The sequence below is a fragment of the Ornithodoros turicata genome, chromosome 10 (genome assembly GCF_037126465.1).
Source record: "Ornithodoros turicata isolate Travis chromosome 10, ASM3712646v1, whole genome shotgun sequence".
NCBI classification, from domain to species: domain Eukaryota; kingdom Metazoa; phylum Arthropoda; class Arachnida; order Ixodida; family Argasidae; genus Ornithodoros; species Ornithodoros turicata.
In genome coordinates this window covers 7,005,467-7,018,277 of record NC_088210.1, presented here as the reverse complement: position 1 = coordinate 7,018,277, position 12,811 = coordinate 7,005,467, and the positions used below count along the sequence as shown (strand labels likewise).

The 12,811-nt window shown below is 48.2% G+C and overlaps 1 protein-coding gene across 3 annotated transcripts in view; it reads left to right on the top strand.

The window, feature by feature from the left end:
• Window positions 1-12,811, top strand: part of LOC135371210 (phospholipid scramblase 1-like) — a 77,126-nt gene that overhangs the window by 13,167 nt on the left and 51,148 nt on the right. For all 3 annotated transcript variants that reach the window (XM_064605273.1, XM_064605274.1, XM_064605272.1), the window contains exon 3: window positions 8,997-9,062. In XM_064605273.1, the coding sequence (XP_064461343.1) occupies window positions 8,997-9,062 (66 nt within the window). The remainder of the gene's footprint in view (window positions 1-8,996; window positions 9,063-12,811) is intronic.

Below are 12,811 nucleotides of genomic sequence, written 5' to 3'. Positions count from 1 at the left end.
GGGCACACCAGCCCTTTAAAGCGCACACTGCGTGTAGTGGTCACTGGAAGCATATCACGAAGTAATCAGTCAGCCAAGACGCTTTGCTCTGTTCCCAGCGCGACATAGACGAAATTGCTAAAAACGGGCACACCAGCCCTTTAAAGCGCACACTGCGTGTAGTGGTCACTGGAAGCATATCACGAAGTAATCAGTCAGCCAAGACGCTTTGCTCTGTTCCCAGCGCGGCATAGACGAAATTGATAAAAACGGGCACACCAGCCCTTTAAAGTGCACACTGCGTGTAAGCGGGTCGATGGAACCATATCACGAAGTAATCAGTCAGCTGAGGACGCTTTGCTCTGTTCCCGGCGCGACATAGATGAAATTGCTAAAAACGGGCACACCAGCCCTTTAAAGCGCACACTGCGTGTAGTGGTCACTGGAAGCATATCACGAAGTAATCAGTCAGCCAAGACGCTTTGCTCTGTTCCCAGCGCGGCATAGACGAAATTGATAAAAACGGGCACACCAGCCCTTTAAAGTGCACACTGCGTGTAAGCGGGTCGATGGAACCATATCACGAAGTAATCAGTCAGCTGAGGACGCTTTGCTCTGTTCCCGGCGCGACATAGATGAAATTGCTAAAAACGGGCACACCAGCCCTTTAAAGCGCACACTGCGTGTAGTGGTCGCTGGAACCATATCACGAAGTAATCAGTCAGCTCAGAAGGCTTTGCTGTGTTCCCAGCGCGACATAGACGAAATTGCTAAAAACGGGCACACCAGCCCTTTAAAGCGCACACTGCGTGTAGTGGTCACTGGAAGCATATCACGAAGTAATCAGTCAGCCAAGACGCTTTGCTCTGTTCCCAGCGCGACATATACGAAATTGATAAAAACGGGCACACCAGCCCTTTAAAGTGCACACTGCGTGTAGTGGTCACTGGAAGCATATCACGAAGTAATCAGTCAGCCAAGACGCTTTGCTCTGTTCCCAGCGCGACATATACGAAATTGATAAAAACGGGCACACCAGCCCTTTAAAGCGCACACTGCGTGTAGTGGTCACTGGAAGCATATCACGAAGTAATCAGTCAGCCAAGACGCTTTGCTCTGTTCCCAGCGCGACATATACGAAATTGATAAAAACGGGCACACCAGCCCTTTAAAGTGCACACTGCGTGTAAGCGGGTCGATGGATCCATATCACCAAGTAATCAGTCAGCCAAGACGCTTTGCTCTGTTCCCGGCGCGACATAGATGAAATTGCTAAAAACGGGCACACCAGCCCTTTAAAGCGCACACTGCGTGTAGTGGTCACTGGAAGCATATCACGAAGTAATCAGTCAGCTCAGAAGGCTTTGCTGTGTTCCCAGCGCGACATAGACGAAATTGCTAAAAACGGGCACACCAGCCCTTTAAAGCGCACACTGCGTGTAGTGGTCGCTGGAACCATATCACGAAGTAATCAGTCAGCTCAGAAGGCTTTGCTGTGTTCCCAGCGCGACATAGACGAAATTGCTAAAAACGGGCACACCAGCCCTTTAAAGCGCACACTGCGTGTAGTGGTCACTGGAAGCATATCACGAAGTAATCAGTCAGCCAAGACGCTTTGCTCTGTTCCCAGCGCGACATATACGAAATTGATAAAAACGGGCACACCAGCCCTTTAAAGTGCACACTGCGTGTAGTGGTCACTGGAAGCATATCACGAAGTAATCAGTCAGCCAAGACGCTTTGCTCTGTTCCCAGCGCGACATATACGAAATTGATAAAAACGGGCACACCAGCCCTTTAAAGCGCACACTGCGTGTAGTGGTCACTGGAAGCATATCACGAAGTAATCAGTCAGCTCAGAAGGCTTTGCTGTGTTCCCAGCGCGACATAGACGAAATTGCTAAAAACGGGCACACCAGCCCTTTAAAGCGCACACTGCGTGTAGTGGTCGCTGGAACCATATCACGAAGTAATCAGTCAGCTCAGAAGGCTTTGCTGTGTTCCCAGCGCGACATAGACGAAATTGCTAAAAACGGGCACACCAGCCCTTTAAAGCGCACACTGCGTGTAGTGGTCACTGGAAGCATATCACGAAGTAATCAGTCAGCCAAGACGCTTTGCTCTGTTCCCAGCGCGACATATACGAAATTGATAAAAACGGGCACACCAGCCCTTTAAAGCGCACACTGCGTGTAGTGGTCACTGGAAGCATATCACGAAGTAATCAGTCAGCTCAGAAGGCTTTGCTGTGTTCCCAGCGCGACATAGACGAAATTGCTAAAAACGGGCACACCAGCCCTTTAAAGCGCACACTGCGTGTAGTGGTCACTGGAAGCATATCACGAAGTAATCAGTCAGCCAAGACGCTTTGCTCTGTTCCCAGCGCGACATATACGAAATTGATAAAAACGGGCACACCAGCCCTTTAAAGCGCACACTGCGTGTAGTGGTCACTGGAAGCATATCACGAAGTAATCAGTCAGCTCAGAAGGCTTTGCTGTGTTCCCAGCGCGACATAGACGAAATTGATAAAAACGGGCACACCAGCCCTTTAAAGCGCACACTGCGTGTAGTGGTCACTGGAAGCATATCACGAAGTAATCAGTCAGCTCAGAAGGCTTTGCTGTGTTCCCAGCGCGACATAGACGAAATTGCTAAAAACGGGCACACCAGCCCTTTAAAGCGCACACTGCGTGTAGTGGTCACTGGAAGCATATCACGAAGTAATCAGTCAGCCAAGACGCTTTGCTCTGTTCCCAGCGCGACATATACGAAATTGATAAAAACGGGCACACCAGCCCTTTAAAGCGCACACTGCGTGTAGTGGTCACTGGAAGCATATCACGAAGTAATCAGTCAGCTCAGAAGGCTTTGCTGTGTTCCCAGCGCGACATAGACGAAATTGATAAAAACGGGCACACCAGCCCTTTAAAGCGCACACTGCGTGTAGTGGTCACTGGAAGCATATCACGAAGTAATCAGTCAGCTCAGAAGGCTTTGCTGTGTTCCCAGCGCGACATAGACGAAATTGCTAAAAACGGGCACACCAGCCCTTTAAAGCGCACACTGCGTGTAGTGGTCGCTGGAACCATATCACGAAGTAATCAGTCAGCTCAGAAGGCTTTGCTGTGTTCCCAGCGCGACATAGACGAAATTGCTAAAAACGGGCACACCAGCCCTTTAAAGCGCACACTGCGTGTAGTGGTCACTGGAAGCATATCACGAAGTAATCAGTCAGCCAAGACGCTTTGCTCTGTTCCCAGCGCGACATATACGAAATTGATAAAAACGGGCACACCAGCCCTTTAAAGCGCACACTGCGTGTAGTGGTCACTGGAAGCATATCACGAAGTAATCAGTCAGCTCAGAAGGCTTTGCTGTGTTCCCAGCGCGACATAGACGAAATTGCTAAAAACGGGCACACCAGCCCTTTAAAGCGCACACTGCGTGTAGTGGTCGCTGGAACCATATCACGAAGTAATCAGTCAGCTCAGAAGGCTTTGCTGTGTTCCCAGCGCGACATAGACGAAATTGCTAAAAACGGGCACACCAGCCCTTTAAAGCGCACACTGCGTGTAGTGGTCACTGGAAGCATATCACGAAGTAATCAGTCAGCCAAGACGCTTTGCTCTGTTCCCAGCGCGACATATACGAAATTGATAAAAACGGGCACACCAGCCCTTTAAAGTGCACACTGCGTGTAGTGGTCACTGGAAGCATATCACGAAGTAATCAGTCAGCCAAGACGCTTTGCTCTGTTCCCAGCGCGACATATACGAAATTGATAAAAACGGGCACACCAGCCCTTTAAAGCGCACACTGCGTGTAGTGGTCACTGGAAGCATATCACGAAGTAATCAGTCAGCTCAGAAGGCTTTGCTGTGTTCCCAGCGCGACATAGACGAAATTGCTAAAAACGGGCACACCAGCCCTTTAAAGCGCACACTGCGTGTAGTGGTCGCTGGAACCATATCACGAAGTAATCAGTCAGCTCAGAAGGCTTTGCTGTGTTCCCAGCGCGACATAGACGAAATTGCTAAAAACGGGCACACCAGCCCTTTAAAGTGCACACTGCGTGTAGTGGTCACTGGAAGCATATCACGAAGTAATCAGTCAGCCAAGACGCTTTGCTCTGTTCCCAGCGCGACATATACGAAATTGATAAAAACGGGCACACCAGCCCTTTAAAGCGCACACTGCGTGTAGTGGTCACTGGAAGCATATCACGAAGTAATCAGTCAGCCAAGACGCTTTGCTCTGTTCCCAGCGCGACATATACGAAATTGATAAAAACGGGCACACCAGCCCTTTAAAGCGCACACTGCGTGTAGTGGTCACTGGAAGCATATCACGAAGTAATCAGTCAGCCAAGACGCTTTGCTCTGTTCCCAGCGCGACATATACGAAATTGATAAAAACGGGCACACCAGCCCTTTAAAGCGCACACTGCGTGTAGTGGTCACTGGAAGCATATCACGAAGTAATCAGTCAGCTCAGAAGGCTTTGCTGTGTTCCCAGCGCGACATAGACGAAATTGCTAAAAACGGGCACACCAGCCCTTTAAAGCGCACACTGCGTGTAGTGGTCGCTGGAACCATATCACGAAGTAATCAGTCAGCTCAGAAGGCTTTGCTGTGTTCCCAGCGCGACATAGACGAAATTGCTAAAAACGGGCACACCAGCCCTTTAAAGTGCACACTGCGTGTAGTGGTCACTGGAAGCATATCACGAAGTAATCAGTCAGCCAAGACGCTTTGCTCTGTTCCCAGCGCGACATATACGAAATTGATAAAAACGGGCACACCAGCCCTTTAAAGCGCACACTGCGTGTAGTGGTCACTGGAAGCATATCACGAAGTAATCAGTCAGCCAAGACGCTTTGCTCTGTTCCCAGCGCGACATATACGAAATTGATAAAAACGGGCACACCAGCCCTTTAAAGTGCACACTGCGTGTAGTGGTCACTGGAAGCATATCACGAAGTAATCAGTCAGCCAAGACGCTTTGCTCTGTTCCCAGCGCGACATATACGAAATTGATAAAAACGGGCACACCAGCCCTTTAAAGCGCACACTGCGTGTAGTGGTCACTGGAAGCATATCACGAAGTAATCAGTCAGCTCAGAAGGCTTTGCTGTGTTCCCAGCGCGACATAGACGAAATTGCTAAAAACGGGCACACCAGCCCTTTAAAGCGCACACTGCGTGTAGTGGTCGCTGGAACCATATCACGAAGTAATCAGTCAGCTCAGAAGGCTTTGCTGTGTTCCCAGCGCGACATAGACGAAATTGCTAAAAACGGGCACACCAGCCCTTTAAAGCGCACACTGCGTGTAGTGGTCACTGGAAGCATATCACGAAGTAATCAGTCAGCCAAGACGCTTTGCTCTGTTCCCAGCGCGACATATACGAAATTGATAAAAACGGGCACACCAGCCCTTTAAAGCGCACACTGCGTGTAGTGGTCACTGGAAGCATATCACGAAGTAATCAGTCAGCCAAGACGCTTTGCTCTGTTCCCAGCGCGACATATACGAAATTGATAAAAACGGGCACACCAGCCCTTTAAAGTGCACACTGCGTGTAGTGGTCACTGGAAGCATATCACGAAGTAATCAGTCAGCCAAGACGCTTTGCTCTGTTCCCAGCGCGACATATACGAAATTGATAAAAACGGGCACACCAGCCCTTTAAAGCGCACACTGCGTGTAGTGGTCACTGGAAGCATATCACGAAGTAATCAGTCAGCTCAGAAGGCTTTGCTGTGTTCCCAGCGCGACATAGACGAAATTGCTAAAAACGGGCACACCAGCCCTTTAAAGCGCACACTGCGTGTAGTGGTCGCTGGAACCATATCACGAAGTAATCAGTCAGCTCAGAAGGCTTTGCTGTGTTCCCAGCGCGACATAGACGAAATTGATAAAAACGGGCACACCAGCCCTTTAAAGTGCACACTGCGTGTAGTGGTCACTGGAAGCATATCACGAAGTAATCAGTCAGCCAAGACGCTTTGCTCTGTTCCCAGCGCGACATATACGAAATTGATAAAAACGGGCACACCAGCCCTTTAAAGCGCACACTGCGTGTAGTGGTCACTGGAAGCATATCACGAAGTAATCAGTCAGCCAAGACGCTTTGCTCTGTTCCCAGCGCGACATATACGAAATTGATAAAAACGGGCACACCAGCCCTTTAAAGTGCACACTGCGTGTAAGCGGGTCGATGGATCCATATCACCAAGTAATCAGTCAGCTGAGGACGCTTTGCTCTGTTCCCGGCGCGACATAGATGAAATTGCTAAAAACGGGCACACCAGCCCTTTAAAGTCCACACTGCGTGTAGGCGGGTCGACGGAACCATATCACCAAGTAATCAGTCAGCTCAGAACGCTTTGCTCTGTTCCCAGCGCGGCATAGACGAAATTGATAAAAACGGGCACACCAGCCCTTTAAAGTGCACACTGCGTGTAGTGGTCACTGGAAGCATATCACGAAGTAATCAGTCAGCTCAGAAGGCTTTGCTGTGTTCCCAGCGCGACATAGACGAAATTGCTAAAAACGGGCACACCAGCCCTTTAAAGCGCACACTGCGTGTAGTGGTCACTGGAAGCATATCACGAAGTAATCAGTCAGCCAAGACGCTTTGCTCTGTTCCCAGCGCGACATATACGAAATTGATAAAAACGGGCACACCAGCCCTTTAAAGTGCACACTGCGTGTAGTGGTCACTGGAAGCATATCACGAAGTAATCAGTCAGCCAAGACGCTTTGCTCTGTTCCCAGCGCGACATATACGAAATTGATAAAAACGGGCACACCAGCCCTTTAAAGTGCACACTGCGTGTAGTGGTCACTGGAAGCATATCACGAAGTAATCAGTCAGCCAAGACGCTTTGCTCTGTTCCCAGCGCGACATATACGAAATTGATAAAAACGGGCACACCAGCCCTTTAAAGTGCACACTGCGTGTAGTGGTCACTGGAAGCATATCACGAAGTAATCAGTCAGCCAAGACGCTTTGCTCTGTTCCCAGCGCGACATAGACGAAATTGCTAAAAACGGGCACACCAGCCCTTTAAAGCGCACACTGCGTGTAGTGGTCACTGGAAGCATATCACGAAGTAATCAGTCAGCCAAGACGCTTTGCTCTGTTCCCAGCGCGACATATACGAAATTGATAAAAACGGGCACACCAGCCCTTTAAAGTGCACACTGCGTGTAGTGGTCACTGGAAGCATATCACGAAGTAATCAGTCAGCCAAGACGCTTTGCTCTGTTCCCAGCGCGACATATACGAAATTGATAAAAACGGGCACACCAGCCCTTTAAAGTGCACACTGCGTGTAGTGGTCGATGGAACCACATCACCAAGTAATCAGTCAGCTGAGGACGCTTTGCTCTGTTCCCGGCGCGACATAGATGAAATTGCTAAAAACGGGCACACCAGCCCTTTAAAGCGCACACTGCGTGTAGTGGTCGATGGAACCATATCACCAAGTAATCAGTCAGCTGAGGACGCTTTGCTCTGTTCCCGGCGCGACATAGACGAAATTGCTAAAAACGGGCACACCAGCCCTTTAAAGCGCACACTGCGTGTAGTGGTCACTGGAAGCATATCACGAAGTAATCAGTCAGCCAAGACGCTTTGCTCTGTTCCCAGCGCGACATATACGAAATTGATAAAAACGGGCACACCAGCCCTTTAAAGTGCACACTGCGTGTAAGCGGGTCGATGGATCCATATCACCAAGTAATCAGTCAGCTGAGGACGCTTTGCTCTGTTCCCGGCGCGACATAGATGAAATTGCTAAAAACGGGCACACCAGCCCTTTAAAGCGCACACTGCGTGTAGTGGTCGATGGAACCATATCACCAAGTAATCAGTCAGCTGAGGACGCTTTGCTCTGTTCCCGGCGCGACATAGACGAAATTGCTAAAAACGGGCACACCAGCCCTTTAAAGCGCACACTGCGTGTAGTGGTCACTGGAAGCATATCACGAAGTAATCAGTCAGCCAAGACGCTTTGCTCTGTTCCCAGCGCGACATAGACGAAATTGCTAAAAACGGGCAGACCAGCCCTTTAAAGTGCACACTGCGTGTAGTTGGGCCGCTGGAACCATATCACCTACTAATCCGTCAGCTCAGAACGCTTGGCTGTGTTTCCAGCGCGACGTAGACGAAATTGCTAAAAACAGGCACATCGGCCCTTTAAAGTGCGACACTGCGTGTAGTTGGGTCGCTGGAACCATATCACCAACTAATCCATCAGTTCAGGACGCTTGGCTGTGTTCCCAGCGCTACGTAGACGAAATTGCTAAAAACGGGAACACCAGCCCTTTAAAGTGCACCCTGCCGGTAGCTGGATCGCTGGAACCATATCACTAGTGCCTTCATAATTTGCCCACGTCTCGTAAGCGGCATTTAACCTCATTTCTGAATGCACTCATACTGACCTCACACCCCTCAGGCCTCACCAGTGACTTCACTCACACAGACCTGGCGCCCCACAGACCTCATGAGTGCACTCACAGGAGGTCTCATGAGGGGCAAAACCTCATGAGTGCACTCACAGGAGACTTCGTGAGGGTAAGACCTCATGAGTGCACTCACAGGAGACCTCATGAGGGTAAGAACCTCATGAGTGCACTCACGGATGGCCTGATCGCGGGCTTGCCCTCACTCACCCTCACCTCAAAGGCGTGAGGTGAGGGTGAGGGGCACTCGTGAGGGCCCTCATGAGTGAGTTCGCCCAGCTATGCGGCTCTGCCCTTGCTCGACGCTGTTGGATGAGCGCTTCGCGTTGCAGGCTGCTCAGTTTGTTAGGCCAACTGCAGATTGTGCACGAAAGCTCCTCATTGAACTTAGATGCTCCCAAGAGTTTAAATCTTCTTCTGACTTTTTTTTTTCGTTTTTGTATTGCACTGTATTTACAATTAGATTGGAAGGCGGACGCATATGCTGCTTTCTGGACCAATTTACAGCGTTAGAGAAGATGTAATCAATTCGTTTCTCCATGCAGACTATCGTAACTGGAAGTTGCTCGTCCGGGACTCCAGGAACATGGACCTGTTCTATGTGTGGAGAGGTGTGTAACCTTTACCTCTATGTTCATCATGTGAGTTCTTTTTATTTAACATGCACGCGTGATTGTGTAAACCGCCGTGTGACAGGTGTCACCAGCGTACTATATCATTTACCCCAAAGTAAAAAACTTTCTGTCTTTCATCACGCGTTTTCAAGAAGAAAAAAAAACTTGCATCATTTCTAAATAGGTTAAATCATGACTCTCTCTACACCTCACCTTTTGATGTTTTATTCTACACTCTCAAAAATGAACTTCACCGTATAGCACGCTCCTAACCAACCATCATCTCAAATGATATTGTTATCGGACCTGATTTGTTGAAAATGGGAGGAGTACGCCTTTTCTGTGACAATTATATGAACAGCATAAGTGTCACAAAAAAGGCGTACGCCTCCCGTTTTCAACAAATCAGGTCCGATAACAATCTCATTTGAGATGATGGTTGGCTAGGAGCGTGCTATACGGTGAAGTTCATTTTTAAGAGTGTATGTAGCCGTATACGGTTAAAGCATAACTTCGTCGCATAGCACGTTGATAGCCAACCATCATTCCTAATGATATCATTCTGCGTGGATTTGTTGAAAATGAGAGGAGGCGCCTATCTAGGACAGATTATCTTGTTCAAATGGAGGAAGAGGGGAGTTGGTGATAGTTCATGTCGATACAATGCAGCACTCAAACGGGACGAAGGGCGGTTAAAACAAGCACCAGAATCAGAACAAATCAGGACACAGAATGATATTATTCGGAATGACGGTTGGCTACACTCTTAAAACAGAACTTCACCGCATAGCACGCTTCTAGCCAACCATCATCTCGAATGATATCTTTATCCGCCCTGATTTGTGGAAAACGGGGGGCGTACGCCTTTTGTGTGACAATTATGAACAGCATAAGTGTCACAAAAATGGCGTCCGCCTCCCGTTTTCAACAAACCAGGGCAGATAGCGATATCGTTCGAGATGATGGTTGGCTAGGAGCGTGCTATGCGGTGTAGCAGTGTACACTCTTAAAAATGAACATCACAGCATAGCACGCTCCTAGCCAACCATCATCTCGAACGATATCGCTATCTGCCCTGGTTTGTTGAAAACGGGAGGCGTACGCCATTTTTGTGACACTTATGCTGTTCATAATTGTCACACAAAAGGCGTACGCCCCCCGTTTTCCACAAATCAGGGCGGATAAAGATATCTTTCAAGATGATGGTTGGCTAGGAACGTGCTATGCTGGGGAAGTATACAATGTATCCATCCAAACGCAAAACCCTGTTTGTCTGCTGGCTGTTTTTTTGTTAATTCGGTGTTAGCATAAACAATATGATACTAATACAGTTGAAAACTATAGGCCTGTATCTATAACAAACATCTGTTGAAAAATATTCGAGCACATTGTTCATGAGCACATTTCCAAGTTCGTCGACACGAGCAAGCACATGACATGGGTAATAATAAGATGGACTTCAATCCGGTCGCTCTACAGTTACATAGTTGCTAAAATTTGTACGCGATCTAAATGATGATCAATGATGACATGATGAGGCAGGTATAATCTTCACAGATTTTGCCTTCGATAAAGTCACTCGTGGTAAGCTTTTGCATAACCTTGAAAACGAACTTTAAAATCAGTTAAAATTCCAGGTGCTCACATGTACGAGAAAGCTGGATGAACAGGTAATGGCGTTCGTGAAGTCATTTTGGCAAAAACTTCGAACGGTGCACGGAGGAAAGTACCTTCCACTGTTCGACTTTTTCCTATTTTCTGTTTGTCATCAAGCAAGGACTCTACGTGCTTCCAGTTTGCGTTTTGTGCGTTTAAGAAGGATGGAAAGAGCGTTCAAGGACGAACAGAACGGTGCCGTTCGTGTGAAGCTTGTGGTATTTGTCAAAAGCACTCAGGCACCGAAAAAAAAAAAAGCGATTTTTGTAAATGAACCGCAGGAACCGAAAGTAACCGCTGTGCTCGAAATGGTCATTCTTTAAGATCGTGTTACAGCGACAGCTATTAAGGTTAGTTAATATTAAATATTAAGGGTTGAATTTCGTGGAGATCTTGTCCCATACGTCGCATCTCCGAAATACAGAAGACAAGAAACGAAGGAGAAAAAACGCATCGTGGTGATGTCCATGTACATTTCTCCCAACGAGCCCCTTGCCCAGATACATGCATTCCTGACCGAGACTTTCACCTATCATGTCACTGTCACCGGTGACTTGAACGTGGACGCCAAGCGTAACGATGTCTTCCTACGATGGATGCCAGAATTTCTTGAGTTCTACCTCGTGTCATCTACCGAAGAATACATCTGCGGAAGTGACAGTTGCCTCGACTTCCTTTTTCTGAGGGACGTCCCTTCTAGTGTAATTAGAGACGCGAAGCCCCGGGGGAAAAAAACGGAAATTTGGGGAAAAAATAGTTTTTTCAGTTTTTTTCTTCGTCTCCGGAAAAATTGACCGAAATTTCCAGGTGACAAAATTGAAAAATGTATATTTTCGTGCCTTCGATGCGTTCCAACACGCCAACAGTGCCTTAGGTGCCTCTAATCTGCCAACAACCACCAACTTAGAGCTCCGTCTGGCCATTACAAGCGATCGCCATCGCGTTCACATAATGTTAGAGTTCTGGTCGGAGTGGACGGGTTGTTCCAATTACCTATCACTGAGTAGACAGCAGTCTACAGCAGAGGGATGCTCTGCTCTGCCTTTATGCCTAGAGGGTGAACACTACTAAGGTTTCTAGCTCATTGTATGCTGTGGCTTGTCCGGCAATGCTTTGACTCAGCAGTAACCGCGTTTGTTTCCATTTTTTTCAATTTTTTGGGAAAAAAAACGAAAAAAGGGTTGTTTTTTTTCGAGCGATCCAAAATTTTCTGAAATTTTGTATCTCTAGGTGTAATCACTTGAGCTGTCCCCACATACTAAAGTGATCATAAGGCACACCTTACGGTCCTTCAACACCCTGCCGCCGACCAACATGCTGAAACATATGAAGCAGAACACTCTGGTGCTGACCAAGATCTTGCTGCGCACTGCACTCAACACAGGGAACTACGCGCGTTGCGACAGACGAGCTCAAGAAAACATGTCTGCCAGCGTTTGTTAATTTAAAAAACAATATAATTTCAGCTGTTCCCACCGCCGACGTACTTCCTATGCACTAGGTTCCAACATATATCGGAAGGAAAAAAATCTGAAATGTCGACCGGACCACCCTACCTGACTCTAAGTGAAATCACCCAGGCTGCTGGTTGTACAAGCCTCCGTCAGTGCATGGCCTCTTGTCTTACAATTCAGGGCACTTGAAACTAGTGAAAAGAGGTATAGCTATGACAGCTTTGGAATCTGTGACCACGAAGTCATGTATCCATCAGGTGAAAGAAACAATGGTGCAGCAGGAGAAAGGCTGCGAAGTGCGGGCTACCCTCGGTTGCTACTGCTGGTGTGGGTTGCTCAAACAGATTTCGCCAGGCTTAATGGCACGCAGGAGAGGAGTGCTTCCCAGCGACCTGAGGGAATGCCTGTACGAACCCCGTACACCCACAGGCTCGGGAATACTTTGAAAAAGGTTGGAGCAAGGCATGGAGTACCAGTCGTGTTTACAACCCCGATGAAACTCGTGTCCCTCTGCGCTCTGCGCGAAAGTGAACCAGCACGGTGAAAAGAAAGGGTGCAAAGCACGACCTACTAGATTATAACAACCACGTCAGGCGCACCCCTCCCATGCGCCGCATTTTTGGAAGGCAGCGGTGG